Source organism: Canis aureus, chromosome 25, assembly GCF_053574225.1.
Source record: "Canis aureus isolate CA01 chromosome 25, VMU_Caureus_v.1.0, whole genome shotgun sequence".
Lineage (NCBI taxonomy): Eukaryota > Metazoa > Chordata > Mammalia > Carnivora > Canidae > Canis > Canis aureus.
The window spans coordinates 5,642,991-5,664,595 of record NC_135635.1 but is presented as its reverse complement, the minus strand read 5'-3'; the positions used below and the strand labels follow the sequence as shown (position 1 = coordinate 5,664,595).

Below are 21,605 nucleotides of genomic sequence, written 5' to 3'. Positions count from 1 at the left end.
TCCCAAGAGTCCAATCCCAAGAGTCCAATCCCAAAAGTCCGGGATCATGACCTGAGCCAAAGGCAGATACTTAACCAATTGAGCCACTCAGGCACTCCCAGAATGTAATTTCTGTAATCACAGAACTATAATTGTCATAGCAGTTCCTCCTTCTTTTGCTATGAATATGTGTGTATATAAAAATATCTTTGTTTTCTTTCCTCTTATTTCCTTATCATCCTTAGTATCCTATGACTTTATATCATAGTATTTAAGTATTATATCTTGTTATTGTCTTTATTTAGAGATTAAATATGGTTTAAGAAGATGTGAATTGAGAAGAGGTAGACTTGTGATGCTTAATTTTATGTGTTAACTTGACTGAGCCACAAGGGTCCAGACATTTGGTCAAATATTGTTCTGGGTATGTCTTGAAGATATTTCTGGATGAAATTAACATTTGAATCCATACACTGAATAAAGATTGCCCTCTCTACTGTGGCTGGGTTTCAACCAATTAGTTAAAGGCCTCAATAGGGGAAAAAAGGCTGAGCAAGAGCGAATTCTTTCTGCTTGACTGCTGAGCTAGAACACTGATCTTTTCTGGCCTTTGGACTCAGACTGAAATATCAGATGTGTGTACATAACCCAACAGGGTTTTGTTTCTCTGGAGAACCCTAGTACAAGCATTATATCTCACATTTAAAACAACATTATGGTGGCACATTTTGCATATCATATAATTCACCCCTTTCAAGTATACAATTAAGTGATTTTAAAACCAGATTAAGTTGTCCAACATAAATCAATTTTATTTATTTATTTATTTATTTATTTATTTATTTATTTATTTATTTATTTATGTATATATAAGAGACAGTGTTGGGGGGGGAGAGAGAGAGGGAGAGAATCTTAAGCAGACTTTATGCCCAGCATGGGCATTCGTTTTCATATTTCTTAGATTGACAGGTAAGGGTGAAATTGATGGCTCACACAGTACATTATGTTCGACATTTTAAGAAACTGCCAAACTGTTTTCCAAAGAGGCCGCACCATTTTACCTTCCCACCAGCAATGTGTAAGGGGTCCCATTTCTTCACATTCTCTCCAAAACTTCTCATTATCTGTATGCTAAAATATGGACGTTCTGTGAAAAACAAATCCCCCAAGAAGGCTTAAAAATGTTCAGGGAGGAGGCTTTTGAGAGGTGAAACCATGCTCTTGGGATCCCTGGGTGGCTCAGCGGTTGAGTGCCTGCCTTGGGCCCAGGGTACGATCCCAGAGTCCTGGGATCGAGTCCCGCATCGGGCTTCCTGCATGGAGCCTGCTTCTCCCTCTGTCTGTGTCTCTCTCTTTCTTTCTGTGTCTCTCGTGAATAAATAAATAAAACCCTTAAAAAACAAACAAAAACCCCACGCTCTCTCCAAAACTGAGTGCGGTCCTCCGGGCAGCAGAGGGCGCCCCAAGCCAGGGTCTCTCCTCCCAGCCGGCCACAGCGCTAGCTTAGCGACATCCCCGTTGCTAGGAGACGTAGACGCGTCTTTTGGCTCCAGACCCCAGCCTCGTCGCTATCTCAGGCGCTCTCTGTCGTGCGAGGACAAGGATCTAAGGTCCCACTGCCATCCAGAGGCACTTCCAGGAGGCCCTTTTCTGGGCTTGGGTTGTTTTCCTCTTACTTGCTCTAAAGCTGGCCAAAGCCGACCGAGCATCCGCGCCTAGATCCACCCCCCCACTCAGCTATGCCTAATAAAGGGAAAAAGGCCAAGATGCCCCTGTCCGACGAGGAGCAGCTCCTTCTGTTTCAGCAGAAGATGCTGGCAGAGGAGGAGATGGCCAAGAAGAAAGAGAGGCTCCTGAGCCAGTTCTTGAAGGTGATGGCTTTCTGCATTACTCTCTGCCCAACCCCACCCCACTCCCTGCACTGGTCCTGTCGCCTTGACCCTCTCATTGTGGCAGCCTGTTTCCACGCTGGCCTCCCCTCCTCCGGAAATCTTGAGACCCAAGTATGCTTAGATTTCTGGCAAGATTGTTTGGGGGAGGAGGCAGGTCTTTGTGAAGCACGTAGGGGGGCAAGTGGTCTAGAGGTTGAGGGTCCCAACTGAGCCCCAGAGGGGATAGCAGGTGTTGTCAGCTGTCCAAGCTCTCTGAAATTCTGGTACACTCCCTGGAGACAGGTCATTACAAACAACATCCTGCTCTGATGTCTTCACCTGAAGGAAATTCACCCCTGCCCTCCCTGAAGTGCCATCAGGCTGTTCCTGTCTCACCTCAGACCCTCCCAAAAAACAAGAACAGGAACTCCCTGAGTGTTAGTCATCGGGAACTTTGGTCTTTCTGAAAAGACAAAGGGTAAGGGGTCAGTGGCAACGTGTGATCTTGTTTCTTTTACCATAACAAGGCTTTAGGAGGCCCTGACCTCCTGGGGTGTATTTATTCCTTCACACAGGACAAGCTGGCCAAGGAGGAGCACAACAGTGTTCTGAACCTTAACAAGATTAACACACAGTGGAGAACGGTCCTTAGAGAAGTCAAGACCAGAGAGCTTCACAAGGACATCGAGATCCTCAGCCAAACATTTGAACGAGTGGTGGACTGCAAAGACAGTGTCATCAAGGTACGCGCTCCTGCCAAGGAAACACTTGAACCTGGCTGCCTTTTCTTTCTTTTTTTTTTTTTTTAGAGAGGGAGGGAGGGGCAGAAGGAAAGGGAGAGAGAGAAACTTAAGCAGGCTCCATGCCCAGAGTGGGGTGGAACCTGGTGGGACTTAATCTCACAACCCTGAGACCGTGACCTGAGCCAAAATCAAGAGGCAGACACTTAACCAACTGAGCCACCCAGGCACCCAGAATTTTTTAATCTTAAAGCCCTTACAAGATGCAGGCTGTAATGAAGCAGGCATTAGTAATACCAGTTTTCACTGAAATGAAAAATGGACTACTGGGCTGTTCTCCCTCTCCCCCGCCTCAGTGTAACCATTTTCCTTGGTCATCTACTGCCTGAAACCAGCACTACACAATATTAGAGTTGTAAGGCACAGCAGACATCACCCAATGACCTGAACTTAGTCTCACGTCTTCATTGCAATGTGAGAGAACTCAGTTCCAGAGAAGGTACTGGCTTGCCCAACGTCACACAGCCAGTCAGCAAGAGAGCTGGAACCAGAGCATGAGTTTCTTGATTCCGACTCCAGTGCTTTATTTAACCAAACTCCGGTTGGCCCCTTTGGTTCAAGTTCAGTGGCCTTGGATGAGTCAGGTCTCCATGGGTAAGAGCAGTTCTGGATCTCTAACCCACTCAATCAGCCATCCTTATGCTCTTGGGAGATTGAGTCCACACCACTTTTTTTCTAAGGTATTTTGCTATATCCCTTCTTTTATCCTCCTTTCAACCTCTGTTTACTGACTCCCCCTTAGTCTTTTCTATCATAAAACAACAGCAGAAATCCCATAGTAACAGCAGAATATACATTGTCAGCCTGGCATGCCCCCTCTTGAAAATTCACATCTCTCCTCTACAGCCTAACTCATGGGAGGAAAAATTCAGTAGATGGCCAAGTGTCAAGTGATACATATTAAGAGTCCCCAGATTTGTGAAAACCACTATACAGTAGAATTCCTCACCCTACCAGTTATGTCTTATGGCTTTTTTTAAAAAGATTTATTTATTTATTTATCATAGACAGAGAGAGAGAGGCAGAGACACAGGAGGAGGGAGAAGCAGGCTCCATGCCGGGAGCTTGATGTGGGACTCAATCCCGGGACTCCAGGATCGCGCCCTGGGCCTTGGCCCTAAACTGCTGAGCAACCCAGGGATCCCCTGTCTTATGGCTTTTTTTTTTTTTAACAAGTCATTTTTATTTTATTTTATTTTTTTGAAAGAATGATTTATTTTTTTTTAAGATTTATTTATTTATTTATTTATGATAGACAAAGAGAGAGAGGCAGAGACACTGGAGGAGGGAGAAGCAGGCTCCATGCAGGGAGCCCCACGTGGGACTCGATCCTAGGTCTCCAGGACCAGGCCCCGGGCTGCAGGCGGCGCTAAACCGCTTCACCACCGGGGCTGCCCTGTCTTATGGCTTTTTAAGTGACTTCTGCACACCCTTATTGGCAGTTATCAAACACTTGCCGAGAAGAGAACCCGCAGTGTTCATTTAGGGATGCTGAGCAGTGGTCAGGCTCACCCTTAAGCCAATCAGCTTCCAGCTTTGTAGCTAATGATTACAGTCGGTGCCTTAGGTAAATCACACACTGCTAATTAAGCACCTTCAGGGGCGCTCCTGAACAACTGAAATGTATTAAATGTGCAAATGTTAGTGGTCTTCACTTGCTATCTCCACTTCTTCACTTCCTATTTATCCTGTATCCCACATCTGATTTCCACTCTTCCCTAGGAAGTTGTTCTGGTAAAGACTACCAGGCCCGAATCATGGATACTTTTCATTATTTAGTCTTCATCTAACCCGACTGCTATGTGGCACTGGCATTTTTTAAAGATTTTATTTATTTATTTGAGAGAGAGAGAGAGAGAACACAAAGGCAGAGAGGGGCAGAGGGAGAGGACCAAGCAGACTCCCTGCTGAGTACAGAGTGTGATGTGGGAACCAATTCCAGGACCCCAAGATCGACCCAAACGGAAGTCAGATGCTCAGCCAACTGAGCCACCCAGTGCCCCTGGGGCCCTAACATTCTTGGTCATCCCTTCCTTGAAACTCCCCTTTGGTTTCCATGACACCATTCTTTCCTGGCTTTTCTCCTGCCTCTGGGATATATATCCAATCCCCTTGGTGAATTTATCTTCTTCTTTCCATCACCTGAACTTTAGCATTTGCAACGTTTCTGAATCTGGCCATCTCACCCTTTAACCAGGTGGTGAGGGCCTAAACAATCGTGCTCACTACCCTGACTTTACTTTTTTAAAGATTTTTATTTGAGGATCCCTGGTAGCTCAGTGGTTTAGTGCCTGCCTTCGGCACAGGGCATGATCCTAGAGTCCTGGGATCGAGTCCCACATCAGGCTCCCTGCATAGAGCCGGCTTAAGATTCTCTCTCTCTCTTTTATTTATTTATTCATGAGAGACACAGAAAGAGAGAGAGAGGCAGAGACACAGGCAGAGGGAGAAGCAGGCTCTCCAAGGGGAGCCTGATGCGGGACTTGATTCCAGGACTCCGGGAACTTGATTCACAACCTGAGCCAAAGGCAGATGCTCAACCACTGAGCCACTCAGGTGCCCTTGACTTTTTTTTTTTTTTTTAAGATTTTATTTATTTATTTAGAGCAAGCGAGCATGAATTGGGAAGAGAGGGAGAGAATCTCAAGCAGCCTCCTGCTCCGATGGAGCCCAATAGAGCCCGATGGAGGGCTCAATCCCATGACCCTGAGATCACGACCCCAGCTGAAACCAAGAGTCAGCTGCTCAACTGACTGAGCCACCCAGGCGCCCCTCATTGTCCTGACTTTAAATACCAGTTTTATATTAATGACGTCCAGGTCTATAATACCAGCCTGGATTTGGGATCCCTGGTGGCGCAGCGGTTTAGCGCCTGCCTTTGGCCCAGGGCACAATCCTGGAGACCCGGGATCGAATCCCACGTCGGGCTCCCGGTGCATGGAGTCTGCTTCTCCCTCTGCCTATGTCTCTGCCTCTCTGTCTCTCTGTGACTATCGTAAATAAATAAAAAGTTTTTTTAAAAAGAGTCTTTTATAAAAAAAAAAAATACCAGCCTGGATTTCTTTCATGAGTTCCATGTCATTCTATTTAAGATTCCTAGATATCTGTTCCTGGCTGTTGCATTGTCCCCCCAACCAAACTCAGGAGTTCCCCCTTCCCAGGTCAGACCCAAACCAATTCTTCCACACTCTGGTCTTCCTTACTCTGTATTCGGGTGGCCAGTGCTCGCTTCAGCAGCACAAATACTAAAATCAGGTGGCCAGTGCCATTCACCAAACTACCCAACACAGAAATCTGGGAATTTTCCTAGGTTTTGCCTCCATCCTTGCCTTCTGTTACTAAGCTTTGTATAAATCTTCTGCCTATGTGTTTCTCAAAGCCATACCCTGCTCTCCTTCCCCACTGTCCTGCTGCAGCTGAGACCTGGGCATCTTTTCTCATATGGACTGCTCCAAGAGTCTCCTGTCTTCCAGCCTTCATGCCCAGCTACCTTGAGATGACCGTCAATACAACTGCCAGGATTATCTTTTTGAAACAAAAAGCTGATCCTGTTATTTCACTGCTTAAATTTTAGTGGCTCCCTTCTTCCACGGGAAAAAAAAAGCAAACCCCAGGGAAAGACGGTCAAAGATGGTCAAGATGGTTCACGCAGCCAGCCTTGTTTCTTACCTGTGTTTTTGCATATGCTGTTCCCTCTATCTGGAATTCTCTTTTCCCCATCTCTTCAGTCTTCTTGGCAAACTCTCACTGCTTCAGGAGTGCTACAAATGACATCTGTCCTGTGAAGCTTTTCCCAGTGCTCTTAGGCAGAGAGAGGCACTCAGTCTTTCATATCCTATTGTCACTGGTAAATCATTAATCTCATAGCAATTTCCATGTTATACTGTAATTTTCTGTTTATATAACTCCTTTCCTACTGCAAGACTGCAAGCTCCTTTTTTTTTTAAGATTTTATTTATTTATTCATGAGAGCCAGAGAGAGAGAGAGAGAGAGAGAGAGAGAGAGAGAGAAGCAGAGACATAGGCAGAGGGAGAAGCAGGCTCCATGTAGGGAGCCTGAAGTGGGACTCGATTCCGGGACTCCGGGATCACGCCCTGAGCCAAAGACAGATGTTCAACCACTGAGCCAGCCAGGCATCCAGGACTGCAAACTCCTTTGGGGGCAATGAGCATGTCTTTTCATCCCTGGATCCTTGGCAGTCAGCACAGTGCTGGGACATGACAGGTTTAGTAAACATTGGCTGAGTGAATGAAGAGGCTTCCATTATCAGCACCTATTTCCAAAGATCCTGTTTCATACCAAACATACAAGGTAAAAGCTAGCTCTGCCTAGAGGTTGTGGTAGTTTACAGTGAGTGGCTCAAGGTCCCTGGATCATGTAGGCATTCACTAAATCCTTTTTGTTTCATTCACTTTTTTTAAAAAGATTTTATTTTCAAGTTATCTCCAAAACAATGTGGGGTTCAAACTCACAACGCTGAGATCAAGAGTCACATTGCAGAAGATTGTAGGACAGCAGATATGGTTATGCCCCTCTTTGGAAGGTATAATCTGCCACAGTGAGACACTTTTCTTGGTTCCTGAGTTCTTTTGGCATGACCCTATTGGTCCTTCATAGCTGCTTTGCCATCTAGTACAAGATACCCTAGGTTCTACTTGTTTATTTTCTGCCTTAGACTTGGAGCAGCCATTTCCCCAAGAATCCCCGATTCCTTTTAGTGGCAGCCTCATCAGTGTAAATGTCTGTTGTCCATAGGATCCTGCCTGGCTACATGGGGTTCTCTGATGCCACTCTTACTTTCCAGTCATGAGTGGGAGAACCAGCACTCCTGGAGCCAAAGAGCTGGCATCAGGAACTAGGGGAAAATGCCTTTCATGCCATCCAGCTGAACACGTCTGTATTTTCTCACACTGATGCCATTCAGCCAAAATGGTAACTCTCTGTTTCCTACCCAGTCTTTAGCCAGGGACCTGTCAGAAGCAGAGGAGCAGTACGCCCATGCCCTGCGCAGCCACCTGCACAGCATTGACCAGCTCTTAGCCCTGCAGAGATGCCGCCTCAACCTCCTAGAGGAAAGTTACAACACAGAGCTGGAAGCCTTAACCAAAGAGTTTGAGACAGAAAGGTATGGGGGCCTAAGAGGAGATGAGGGATTGAGTCCAGGCGAGTACCCAGAGCCCGTGTCAAGGAGCTACCTCTGAACAGGTGGCCAGCAACCTGGAGCATCCCACCTTGTTCATGACATGACCCCCAGCAGAGAACATCCAGAGTTTCTTCTAAATTAATGCAGGCTGAAGCTTGTGGCTTTAGCCTCCCTGTGCCCACGCCAGCTCTCTGTCTGTAACACCCTCACCACCTACCTTCAGGTCTCAAAATCTAACCCATCTGCCAGGGGACAGGGAGGAGAGGGAGACTTCTTACTGAAACCTTTTGCACTTTTCAGCCTTTTGTACATGTGAATGCAATACCTATTAATCTTATTCCCTCTTTCTGACCCTAAAAAGAATAGAGTCTATGCTCTCTCTCTGATCCTTCAGTACCTTGGAGTCTGTACCACTCATATCATTTGTTATTATGCACTGCTTGGAGTTGTCATTGTTGGTCCGTACACTTTATCCCTCAGAGCAGGGACAGTGTCTTATCTCCCACAGGAAGACAATCATTGACCAACATGAAAAAGAGATTCACTACCTACAAGATGTCTTCATGGCCATGGAGCAGAACTATATAGATTCTGAGTATGAAAGTAAGCTGGAGTTCCAGAGCATGTGGGATGATCTCAAAAACAAGGTATGAAGGGAGAGTAGCTGGGCAAGAGCTGGGAGAGAGGGAGAGAAAAATGGTCAAGGCCGCTGGAGGTCCTAGAGACACCTAATGAGCACAACCAAGAAAATGCCTATGCCCCTAATGCATTTTGTAATTTTGTAGAAACTGGTCGGGAAAGAACCATTCTGAAATGCCAAGAAAATGCATTTTAGAGTTAAAAGGCACCACGGAGCTCATTTGGCTTCACCCCTGTGATTTGTAGATGAAGAAACTAAGGCCCAAAGGAGTAAAATGACCTGCCAAAGTTATGCTGCTGCTTTGGGGTAGAACCAGGAGAATCCAGGTCTGTCCTTAGCCCAGAGTGATTTCCACCATCCTGGAGGCTACAAACTTAGCTTTCCTGCAGACCTAGGTTTGGGCATGGGGCTCTTTTTCTTTTTTTCTCCACAGTGTTCTGTAAAATTTTATTTATTTTTATTTTATTTTTTAAAGATTTTATTTATTTATTCATGAGACACAGAGAGAGGCACAGGGAGGAGAAGCAAGCTATGTGCAAGGAGCCCAATGTGGGGCTCGATCCCAGGACTCTGGGATCACACCCTGAGCCAAAGGCAGATGCCCAACCACTGAGCCACCCAGGTGTCCTTTTTGTAAATTTTTATGTTTTTTAATTTAAAAAAATTTTTTTTATTTTTTCCTTTTTGTAAGTTTTTAAAATAAGCTTCTTACATTTAAAAATTGGGAGATTTCAGGGGTGGTGCTTGGATGGCTCAGTCTGTAGAGCATGCAACTCTGATCTCAGGGTCATGAGTTCAAGCCCCACATGGAGCCTAATTAATTTTTAAAATGTTTTTTAAATAAAAATTAAAATGGGGAGATTTCACATAAAAATCCAAAATTTTAGCTTCTTTTGAAAAAAAAAAAGAAAAAAAACCCTCTACCCCAAACACCTGTGGAGCATTTCTTCTCTGGTTTACCACAGGCTCCCTCTAGCTTACAGCACTTACATTATCCACCTGGTCTTTGCAGATATTTTCATTGGTGACCTCTGCCCTGTACTAGGTTGTAAACAGTTCAAGAGCATGAGGTTGCTAGAGGCAGTAAAAGGGTCCTAATACAGTAATTCTAAGCACTGGCTATTTTGGGGCCACTTCCTAGAATTTAGAAAAGAAGCATTTTCTCAGACTGCAACTGGAGAATATAGTAGATCTGTGGAGAAGGTTCCAGGAAGCACTCAAGAATTACACTGATGCCACAGAAGACCAAAAGATTGCCTTTGAGACTCTGAAGGTAAAAGATGAAAAGAGCTCCAAAGAGATTGAAGCACAGATGAAAAAAATTCAGAGACTACAGGTTAGTCCAGCCAATTGGAAATACTCTGCTTTAACTGTTCCATTATCCCTTGGTCATCTTCTCCCAATTTCTACTGGACCCTGTCAGTGGCTGGGGAAAGACAATATCCTTGGATTTCAGTCCCCATATTGTCCTTTTACCTGTCTCACTGAAGACTGGCAGCTAGTCAGTCAAATGTTTCCTCTAATCTACTCTTCCTGGGCAGCCCGAGTGGCTCAGCGGTTTAGCACCACCTTCAGCCCAGGGTGTGATCCTGGAGTCCCGGGATCGAGTCCCACATGGGGCTCCCTGCATGGAGCCTGCTTCTCCCTCTGCCTGTGTCTCTGCCTCTCTGTCTCTCATGAATAAATAAAATCAAATCTTTTTTTTTCCTCTATTTTTTTTAAAGATTTTTTATTTATTCATAGAGACACACACAGAGAGAGAGAGAGAGAGGCAGAGACACAGGCAGAGGGAGAAGCAGGCTCCATACAGGAAGCCCGATGTGGGACTCGATCCCGGGTCTCCAGGATCACACCCCAGGCTGCAGGCGGCGCTAAACCGCTGTGCCATGGGGGCTGCCCTAAAATCTTTATAATAATAATAATAATCTACTCTGTTCCTCCAGGACGCCATAATTATTTTAAAAAATAAGATTCTGGTGCACAGCCGTGAGAGTGAAGACCAAAACCAGTACATTCGTAAGGACAAGGAATTGATCCTTGCTCAACTGCGAAAACTTAAGGCCCAAAGGACCCAGGCCCGGGAACTATCGCAGGAAAACTTAGTCAAACTCACCGTGGAAAGTAATGCCGCCCTCAAGGCCCTGAGAAAGATCGTTGATAAGGTAACAGGGGAGAAGGCAGTCAAAACAAAACCAAGGAACTTGGCTCCCTGCGATGTGAAAGGGGTTTGAGAGAGGTAGAGGGCCTTTCTCCTGCTTCCCGCCTCCGTGGATACCCAGACTACCTTTTTCATTCCATGTTCCCCCCTCTCTCACATTTTAAATGAAATGAATTAATAATGAATTTGCTAAGAATGTAAAATACTTAGGACTAGTGCTTGGAGCCTAGTAAGCATTCTGTGTTAAATGTATTCATTATTCTTATCTCACATTTGGATGAATAGGTTCCCTGGGTTTAAGCAGGGGAACCAACTCCACTATTTCCCCTCCGTACCCCCTTTCCTAATAAAAGGTCTCTTCCTGCTTCTGATAGGGTGAAAAGATCCTGAAACTTGCTGAAATATGTAGGAAATTTGAAACAGAGGAAGAAAAAGTGCTGCCTTTCTATTCATCAGTATTGACTCCTGAGGAGCAGGAGAAGATAGAAGAAATCTACCCAGAGGAGCTTACTGAGGAGCTCGCAAAGGTAAAGTTCCCAGGGCCCAGAGTCTATCACCCAAGGCTGGGGAAGACGGGGAACAGGGCTGCGTTTGCTAAGCCTCAATACATACCTTCTCCCTTTACCTCAACTCCCAGGTGATAGTGAACTACACAGGGATGGAGAATTTCTGGAAAAGGTACAACAAAGTGAAACTGGAGCAGCTGAGCCTCCAATATAGACATGCCCAGTTGTTAGAAATCAATGGGAAGTTGCGGGAGATGCTGAAGCAGTACTTGGATGGCATCTCAGTGAGTGACGAAGTGCTGAGCCAGCTCAACCCACTCTTTATCATCAACCATCGAAGTAACTTACCCCAGCCTTTGTCGACACCTACCACCCAGCCAGGTGATAAACCACCTCCAACCACTTACAATATCATTGAAGCAGCCCATGTGATCTCCCACATCCTGTGATAGGAGAATCTTTTCAAACCCCAATTTCTTGAGAGACCCGAGGACTATTAAAAATTTCCATGAGGATCGTGAGCTCCTTCTATGTTTGCCATATGGCAGTCTACTTGGAAGATACTAGGAACACAGTGGCCCCAGAGAGTGGAGACAATGGCTAGGCAATTATCAGGAGGCTCACTGTTCAATGAAGCACTGCTTCCTAGAGTCTGGGCATTATGAAGACCAAAACCCATAACTTCAGGACATAAGAGTCCCTATGGGAAGATTCAAGAGCAGGTCCTTGGCAATAAGGACAAGAAGAGGCAGGGGAAGGGGTGATCCAAAGCCTCCAACCACCCCAATGTCAGGCAACATCCAACTCAGAATGCCTTTTCCCCAGCCCTTTGCCTCATTCCCACTTACAGAAGTAGCCTCAGAAAGTATCAGGTGAAGAATGCAAAGACATTTAAAAAAATTATTTATTATTTCTTTTTGCTCTTGTTTCGTTTCTCTTCCTTGAGCTTCTTTTTGGAGACTTTAGGTCTGCTGGCCTTTTTGTATAGGTGATACCCAATGAGGCCCAGCAGGGCTGGCACCATGGCCATGCCTACCAGAGGCAAAATGCCCTTCACCAGCTTTTGCCAGTAGTTGGCTCGGATCAGTGCAATCAGCTCCACATCAAACTGCAGCACTGCATCCGCTGGAGGCAGAGAGGAGGGGAGAGTTAGAATCTCTGTATTTTATCCAGGGCTCAGAATCTAAATGAAAGGAGGGCAGGCCACACTACAGCAACAACTGTGAAGCTGGCTAGATTTAAGCGTGTTGAGTTCCTTTAGACAGAAGCAGAGAAAGGTTATGAGCATAGTCCATGGATAATAGTTATGTTTGCCCCATGTCTACAAGTGTGGCTTGCGTTCAGCTGCAAGTCTTTGACAGGACAGGGAAACTTTCTGTGGATACATACAGGCTGCTCTCCATTTAAAAGTGAGAGAATTTCTACGCAATTCAAATCCAATCCAAATAGCCACATTGATAGAATCTTTGCAGGGCTGAAATTAACTGGATTTAACCTAGACAATTTAAAATGTCACCAACTACACCAACTAACGAGCATATGCAGTGTGACTGTTAGAAAACACAGATGTTTCAACATAAGAGCTGGAGAGGAAGAAGGACGTGGCTTAAGGAGCGGGTGAATGAACATGAGTGAGTCAGCAGAGAAATGCAAACACTGGAAATGGGGAGATAACAGTGCTTTGGGTAAAAAGAGTTTTTCTTTAGTCCCATGACCCTCTTTCGGGTTCTTCTTCTAAGTTGGAACTAAGATAAGATCTTTTATCCTATTGCTCTGAAGTACAAAACATTTTAGCTAACAGAACATTTGTTATAACCCAGAGCAAAGAGATATGCATCTTAGGAAATCTGTCCAATGACCTGTTGACAGCTTTTAAAGTTATAGAGTTATAGAGTGGGCTCTATAAACAGTTGTTTTTTTGTTTGGCTTTGGTGTGAATTACTTGTCTGCGATTATTTTTACTGCCTCTTCCCTGGTGGAGACTGAAAGAAGGGGTGGGGATGTGGTGAGAAGCCGTGCCAACTGCACAAATGACACAGGTTGGAGTTGTGGAGAAAAGGCAGGAAAAGTCTAGAGTTCTGAGAAGGGTAGCATAGGCAACAGACCCAAGTGGTTCAAGCAGGTGTCTCCTCCCTCAAAAGCCGCTCTCTGCCAGAGGGCAAGCCAGGTAGCCTTATCAGGTTGTATGTCTCTAGTCTCTGTTGGTGAGCTGAAGAGGAAAGAAGCAGCCATGCAGGAGGCCCCAGCCACCCCTGTCCTTTTCAGCAAACTGGGTTTGGACTTTCTCAAGCTCCAAAGTGTGTAGTGTCTGGTAGCTCTTAGGGACCGGGTATTTTGATTGCCTCAGACAGTCCTAGTCAGATTACCTGGGATAGATGGTGGAAATCCCCGTTTTCCATAGGCCAAGTGAGAAGGAATGATTGCCCTTCGCTTCTCTCTGAGGGAGGGAATGCACATCACAGCTAGAGGTGGGACCAGGTGGGCCAGTGGCCTCAGTCCATCTGAAGCCCATTCCCCACATATTCACCCTAATACACGCACTTTCCCACCTGAGCACCAGACAGGACGACCAGGAAAGGCCTCTGTCCCCGTACATGCCTCAACGCCTCCAACAAAACCCACAGCCAGACGGGCCCAGCAGTTTTGGATGCCCTTAGGGGTCCCAATGACCTGGACCTGCTCAGTGCCAAGCCTTTATCATAACATTCTCCTCCCTCCTCTAGGAGCAAGGATAGCAAAGTAAGCCTCCAGCCATGCAAAGGGGGTACCCAGGCCCACCCCTGCCCAGATACTCACCCCACACACATGTCTAGAAGGCTCTGCTCCAGACCTTGAGAAAGAAGATACAACTGAACAGGAAGCTCCCTACATTCCCCAAATCCCAGGACAGGCGGATCAAAGTCTCCCCACGACCCTCAACTGAGCACCCCACTTCTCAGATCCTTGGTTGCCAGTGGGGTGTGGGGCAAAAGGAGTGTCAGAAGTGGGGTTCGAACCTCGGGAGGTGGCCGGTGGAGGCCTGGGGGGGCACTTCCAAGGTGGCTTAGGGACTGAAGAGGCTAGGGGCTTGGGCTGGGAAGAGAGAGTGGGAGGCGCGGGTCACACACCTGGGATCACCTGCTTCTGGCCAAGTTCTATAACCAGAGGGTCCCTGGTCAGGGAAGTGTCAATAATGCGTCCGTCCACCAGGCTGCCCTGTGGGGAGAGAGCAGCGGGACGCGCACCTAGCGGGCCGGCTCTGCCCCCGCCGGCCGCGGCCGAACCGGCGGAGCAGCGGCAGCCCCTCCCCCCGCCACGTGCTCCGCGACCCGGGCCCCCGCCCCGCCCCCCGCCACGTGTCCCCGCCAAGGCTGACGTGTGCCCGCGGGGCGCCGCCCCCTCGCGGCCCGCCCCGCCCGGGCCCCTCACCGTGTAGTGTATGTGCAGCGTGTCTCCGAAAGCAGCGGGCTCCGCGCAGGGCTCGGGGGGCTGCACCTGGGGCGGGACCTCGGCGTCACGCAGGCGCCTCCGGGGACCCCGGCCCCCGCCCCGGCCCCGCTCGGGGTTCGCCGGCCCCCGCCGCTCCCTCCCGAGGCCCAGCGGCCGCAGCCCCGGGCTCGCTCCTCACCAGGGTCTCCACTTGCAGGGTCCGGACGGGACTTTCGGTTTCAAACTCCGCCTCGGCCCGGCCGACCGCGCCGCCGAGCAGCAGCAGCAGCAGCAGCAGCAGCCGCCGGCGCCGGGGGGCCGAGGGGCGCGGGCTCATGACTGCGCGGGGGGCCGGCTCGGGCTGCGCGGGCGGCGGCCGGGACGGCGGTGCCCTCGGCGCCCAGGCGGGACTGGACGGGACGGGGCGGGCCGCGGCGCGCCAGCTCCTCCTCCAGCCGCCCTTCCTCCACCCTGTCCCCACCTCCTGGAGGGAGGAGGCGCGGGAGCCCTCCCTGCCCTCTGAGCCCCGCTGTTGGCCGGTCGGCCCCAGAGCGAGGCGCTGCGTCACTTAAGTGCACCCACCTACGGTTACCTACTGTGTGCCAGTCACTTGTGTGGGATCCTCAAAACCACCCGACAGGTAGGCGCAATTGTTTCCATTTTACAGATGAGGAGCTGGGTGCTCGGGTCACGTAACCGGCCCAAGGTCTCCTAGCCGGGTGACGACAGACAACATTCAGGATTGCCCGAGTCCAGGCTGTTTGCTTTCTGCTCTTTGCTATTTAGATCGTCTCTTCACACCTGTCCTGGCAGTGTCCGGATGGCTCATCCCACCCAGTTTTAAGACCCCACAGTTGTTGTTGTTGTTAAGATTTTATTTATTCGAGAAACAGAGAGAGGCAGAGACACAGGCAGAGGGAGAGGCAGGCTCCATGCAGAGAGCCCGACGTGGGACCCGATCCCGGGTCTCCAGGATCACGCCCTGGGCCAAGGCAGCGCTAAACCGCTGAGCCCTGGGGGCTGCCCAAGACCCCACAGTTTTAAAGATGGCATCTCTCTCCCACCTCCAGCCCTTCACCTTGAATTTCTGGAGGTCATATGCCCAAAAGGAGGCAGGGAGCTGTCCTGTCTCCCTGTTCTTTGGAAAGCTAATTTCTAAGAGCCAGGAGCTGTTTTTCTGTAAGGATGGGGGAATCCCTGATCTTTTCCTGACACCAATGTATCCCTCCCCCATTACCAGCAAGCTTGTCAAAAGGGCAACTACCTATAACCCTTTTATGTATGTGCAAGGATCTAGTTTTTATTTTTATTTATTTTGCCCAATGTGGGGCTTGATCTCACAACCCCAATCCAGTTTCATGCTCCACAGATTGAGCCAGTCAGATATCCCAAGGGGTTTTAAATTATTTCAGGCAATACAACCAGTCCCCTTCTGCATGATTTAAACCCTCACTGGCCACTCAGGCCATGGCAACTGAATTCTGCTCCCTCCAAAAGTCATCAGTGAGCTCAGTCACCAAATTCTTGGGTCATTTCTTGGTCCCTTGTCCTTTTTAGCATCTCTCTGGTATTTGATACCATTGAGCTCTGAATGCCCTCCCAACTCTGGATACAACTGCCTGAGTATCTCCACTTGAATGTTTGACCGGCACCTCAAAACAATACACCCAATGTGTACTCTCCTTTTTCTCATCCATCCCATCTGTAAGAATCTAGACTTCCCTCCCAATTTTGTTTCAGTTAGTGGTTCTGCTGTTAGCATTCTCCTAGATTCTCTGCTCATCCCCCACATTAACCAGTCTCCTTTGGATTCTCCTTCCACCACCTCTCCAAGCTTTCTTTCCATTCCCAAGGCTACTACCCTAACTAAGCCCTCATTACCTCTCTCTTTGGAGTTAAGGAAAAAGTCCTCTCAGCAGGAGGGAGTTTCTAGGGATGGCGGAATGCTCTATATCTTGATATCCATGTGGGTTACATGGGTGTATGCATGTGTCAGAACTTATCAAACTATATGAGAAGATCTGCACATAGCACTGCATGCAAATTATACCTCAAATTTAAAAATAAGAAACACAAAACTACGTTTCCAAGTCTTCCTTAAAGCTGGGTAAGTCCATGTGACTAAGTTCAGGCCAGTAAAACATAAACAGGAGTATTGGAAATCTTGTCCGGGTCTTCCAGCAAGGCTCCTTAAAGGGAATTAATTCAGCTTAGAAATGTGTCATTGTGTGCTCACTCTTCTCCCCAGGCTCCTTCCCTTCCTTCTTTCTACTGCCTGGAATGTAGATGAGATGAATTACACTCTAGCAGCCACATCAGACCATGAGGTGGCCATGAGGATGAAACTATGTGTGAAGGCCGTGAAGCAAAAAGTCATCTAAGCCCTGCTGACCACCAGACACTTTCTGAGGTAGAAATCAATTTTTTTTAAAGTAGAGAAAGAGCACTCTAAGCCCCTCATCTCCAGGCTCTCCCTGTTTTAGCCCATTCTGTACACTGCTGCTATCTGCTCAACTTCCATCATGGAGCCTACAGCCCCACATTGCCCAGTGAATAAAATTCAGACTCCATGAATGACATGCCAGCTGAAAGCTTTCACCATCTGGTCCTAATCTGCCTTTCCAAACTTGGCTTTTATTCTATTAAACTGAAAGCCTTTTAATGACAGCAACCTCATCTTTCTCATTTCTATATTTTCATTGCTTAGTATGGTGTTTGATACATAGATGGGTCAATAAACATTTATGAATTGAACCAAATCTCCTTCCTGCTCATCATAGACTGATCTGGCATCAGATGAACCTGCATCATGTGTTTCCATCTCTGTGCCCTGGCTCATGCTCTTCCTTCACCTGTCAAGCTTCCTCCAAACCAAGCTTAAATATCACTTCCTCTGTAAAGTCCTGATTCCCTTAATTAGAAGTCACTTCTCTTATTTCTGAACTTCCAGCATACACTGGGGGCCGCTATTATATTTTCCCTTGTGTTGCAATTATTTGTGTATGCCCCACTTCTCCTGATCTCTACAGAGCCAGCTGACTGATGGCAAGGACAAGGTTATGATCATGCCTGGAGTTCCCTAGGTACTAGCTGCACAATATGCCCCATATAGCAGATTTGAGACAAATATGTTTCATGTTGAATATTATGCTATGCAATGCTTTCAATATAATTAAAAATAACTATATTGGGGTGCACAGTTGGTAAAGGATTCAACTCTTGGTTTCAACTCGGGTCACAATCTTGAGTTGTGAGATCAAACTCTGAGTCAGGCTCTGTGCTCAGCATGGAGTCTGCTTGAGATTCTCTCTTTGCCCTTCCTGCTTCTCTCTAAAATAAAAATACATCTGTAAAAAATATATATAACTATACTAACTTGGAAAATATCCAAGACAAATATATATATCCTTATGTTAAAAAAAAGCAAGAATAATAGATGTGAAATGAGTACATTTATATTTTAACCTCTTCCCAAATATGTGGAGGTATTCATAATTAGGAAAGAAACTAACAGAAGGAGGCACACCAAATAGCCAAGAGTCGTTACTTTGGGAATGGGACTGAGAAAAGTAGAGGGGAACAGGTTCCACATGTTGCTCTGCATATTTATGTATTTTTGGATATTTTGCAATGAAAATTACTTTGGTTACAAAAATAAATTTTAAAATGAAATATTAAATGAATGAATACAACATATAACATACAAGGGAATGTGTGGGAGGTGTTGGATGACTTGTGCTAATGAAATGAAAGGAGCCAGCCAGGGAGAAAAAAACAAAAACAAAAACAAAAAACAAGAGTCCTTGTGATTAGAGAGGTCATCGGCAGCCTTGTAGATCTTAAAGTGGTATTTTTAAAAAATGGAGAAAGAGGATAAAGGCAGCAGGCTGGATATTTGGGAAAAATGAGTGGACTGGTTTGGCTAAAATAATGGATTCAGGCAGAGGAGTAGAGAGAGGTAGTTAGAGAGGGAAGCAAAAGCTGGTTGTGGAGAGCTTGAATGTCAAACGAAGGGGGGGAACCCACTGAGGGTATCTGAGCAAAGCAATGACAGTGTACACTGCGCTGATGCGTGGGCTGATCGGAACAGTGGCATGAAGGTGGAAGGCTACTGCCCAGTCCAGGTCTGAAGCTTTGTCGGGGATCAGAATGGGAAAGGGGAGTGGGGGTGGAGTTTGGCGGGGGAGAATAGTGGGAATGGGGCAAAACTAAGACAACACTATCACCCACAGAGGGCAGCACAAGCCCACCTGGACCCAGAAAGGAACAGGAAGGAAGGAGCTTTCTCCTTGGATCAAAGTTAGGAACCTGAAGGACAGAGAAAGGTGAGATGGTTCTGGGAAAGGTAGGGAAGCGGGCACAATCCTGACTGGAGTCACAATTTTGAAATCAGAGGGCCGGGCAACCCCGGTGGCTCAGTGGTTTAGCGCCACCTTCAGTCCAGGGTGTGATCCTGGAGATTTGGGATGGAGTCCCACGTCGGGCTCCCTGCATGGAGCCTGCTTCTCTCTCTGCCTGTGTCTCTGCCTCTCTCTGTGTCTCTAATGAATAAATAAATAAAATCTTAAAAAAAAAAGAAAGAAATCAGAGGGCCACTCCTGGAAAGGCCTCCACCTTCACAGGTGTCTCTGTCAGCAAGTAGAAGAAACTACCATGGCCCCCTGGACTCATGGGGTACCCACAGGATCCGGTTTGGTTAAGGACAATGATGTTTATTCATTTATCAAGGCTCAGTGCCTATTATGTGCCAGACAGTAAGCAGGGCACTGCTTTTTAAATATTTTTAATATGTTTATTTTTAACAGACTGTTAATAAACAAAAAGCCTCTGAGTCAGCATATATAAATCTGGATTCAAAATCTAATGCCATATTTTCAAGGGCATGTATATCTAGGATGACAAAATGTTTTCTTTTTAGGTGTGGTTATACACTCATCGAAAACCAAAGCAGTGCTCCCCTCCCCCACTTCCTTCAAGGCTGTTCTAGCTGGGGAGGTATCATCCCATCAATAGAAGATCTGGCATAGGCAAAAACTGATCTCTTACCTACTACCTAAAGAGCACCTCTCGGGCAGCCCTGGTGGCGCAGAGGTTTAGCGCCGCCTTCAGCCCAGGGCATGATCCTGGAGACCCTGGATTGGGTCCCACATCAGGCTCTCTGCGTGGTGCCTGCTTCTCCCTCTGCCTGTGTCTCTGCCTCTCTTTCTCTCTCTCTGTGTCTCTATGAATAAATAAATAAATAACCTTAAAAAAAATAAAGAGCACCTCTCTTTCCTATATTCAGAACTCAGAAAGAAGCTAACATCTAAGTCCCTGTGGCTCAGCACCCTAAGGTAACCCCTCTAACCCTTATAAGGCCTTGTATTCAATTCTCTCCTAGGACAACGAGTGATGAAGGGGTGGAAGTTGGGGGGTGGGGACAGTGGACAAGTTCATTCTCAAACCTTCTGCCTGGCCCAGAGTGACTGACTGGACCTCCTCAGAGACAGCTTTCAACGTGTCTGGTTAGGAGGAAGGGTGATAGGAGGAAGGGTGCATGGGTAACACCGGTCAGCTCTAGGTCTAGATAGCCAGAATTCTGGCTGGAATGTTATCCTCTATTCCACCAGATTTGTTCCTAACCTAGAGCCCAGATACCCCCTTCTGCAGCTCATGGCCAAAGTGACACACACAAGCAGACACTCACCTTCAAGCCATGATGGTGAACGGTCCTGACCCAAGTTCCTCACTTCCAGACCTTCAGCCACTGCATTGCTCCCTTTTCCAAAGTTTGGATTTCCTCAGAGTTAACCTCCTCTTCCCTTTGCTCAGGAACTTGGGGGTCATTCTTACCTAATCCCAGCAACCACGGCCAGGAAACCCAATTAGATTGAAAAATCTGTAGAGGAAGGAAGGCCTCTGGATCCTATCACTCCCCAGTGTGCCAGCAAAATACTCTATCCCTCCAGTTACCAGGTTGGAAAGTAGAGGGCTGGACTTTGGCCCTCCTCTCTCCATGCCCTTCAGAACTGGAAAAGCAGCGTTCTTAGTAGTATGCCTGCCTGCCCAAAGACACCATTCTGTGCACCAAGCAGCAGCAAAGGGGTATCTCCTACACAGTTACACAATTCAGCAGCAAAGGGGTATCCCTTACACAACTCTCACTACCCCATGTGCTGCACTATGGGTATCCCAAAGGATATCAGAGCATCCCAGACAAGGATTTCCAAGTTTCTCCAACAGGACAGTGGTTTGACTTCCTTCTTAGCACACGTCTGGAAACATAAAAGGTACCAAGTAGATACCTGTCAATGTTCTGCTCTGACCAATCTAGGCACTTGGACTGGAAGTGGTACAGTGACTCCTCAGAGCCTTCAGACCTTGTATCTCTAGTCTGGAAACTCCTACATACCACACTCATTTTCCCCATCACTGTCCCTAAACTCTGGAATGAAGGGAGCAGGTCTGTCCTCCATCCTACCCAGATCAATCCAAGGCCTTCCAATGGCCTTTCCAGGCTCCTGTCAGAAACTCCCTTGCCCAAATTATTCTGAAGTAGATCCTGGGCCCAAGTGTTCTGCCAAACTATGACTGAAGAGCTATTTACATTATAGACAGATTAGGCTGCTATTTGTTCTAAGAGCTGGATGCCGAACATTTATCTACCAGGTTAAGTCCCCCGTCCCACCAAAAGCAGCTGGAAAGTTTAAGCAACTGCCACAAGAGGGCTCCCCCCACCTCTTTCCTGGCATATTAAATGGAGTACTGAGGGACCAGAGGGACTTTGATCCCTCTTCAGGGATCAAAGGACACCCACTGGCCTGCATCCAGCTAAAGTCCTCTCCATTATCATTATCTTATGAGCGCTATAGTTCTAGAAGGATTATGCTTATAAATGTACAAACAGAACACTTGGGAAAGGTGCTCTTATCAGTAACGTTGGTCACCAAGCAGGACTTTTGAGGAGCATGGAGGTAACTGAATACAAATGACTTACTTCACACTGGTACTTGGGGCTTTCAAACTTCTTGTATGCCTAAATCCTGCCCCTTTCCCACATCAGGATAGGAAGGTCTCTGTCCCCAAAGCTTAAGAAAGTGCTAAGAGTGGGGAAGGTCTG

General features: G+C 47.1%; 2 protein-coding genes and 1 long non-coding RNA gene across 3 annotated transcripts; 2 read left to right on the top strand and 1 right to left on the bottom strand.

The window, feature by feature from the left end:
- The first annotated feature begins 1,503 nt into the window (after positions 1-1,503).
- DRC2 (dynein regulatory complex subunit 2) lies at positions 1,504-13,036 on the top strand. The gene is made up of 8 exons (XM_077870227.1): positions 1,504-1,850; positions 2,426-2,593; positions 7,607-7,776; positions 8,303-8,441; positions 9,576-9,770; positions 10,378-10,596; positions 10,967-11,119; positions 11,230-13,036. Exons 1-8 carry the CDS (start codon positions 1,719-1,721, stop codon positions 11,545-11,547), a joined length of 1,494 nt encoding a protein of 497 aa, XP_077726353.1. The 5' UTR covers positions 1,504-1,718; the 3' UTR covers positions 11,548-13,036.
- On the bottom strand, positions 11,985-14,883 carry FKBP11 (FKBP prolyl isomerase 11). The gene is made up of 6 exons (XM_077870235.1): positions 14,706-14,883; positions 14,507-14,572; positions 14,206-14,293; positions 13,895-13,928; positions 13,465-13,535; positions 11,985-12,223 (listed from the first exon to the last, which is right to left on the bottom strand). Exons 1-6 carry the CDS (start codon positions 14,841-14,843, stop codon positions 12,006-12,008), a joined length of 615 nt encoding a protein of 204 aa, XP_077726361.1. The 5' UTR covers positions 14,844-14,883; the 3' UTR covers positions 11,985-12,005.
- On the top strand, positions 14,842-19,768 carry LOC144296893 (uncharacterized). Its single transcript, XR_013363818.1, has 4 exons — positions 14,842-15,146; positions 16,755-16,916; positions 18,739-18,831; positions 19,425-19,768. It is a non-coding gene; the product is annotated as an uncharacterized LOC144296893 (long non-coding RNA).
- Positions 19,769-21,605: the final 1,837 nt, after the last annotated feature.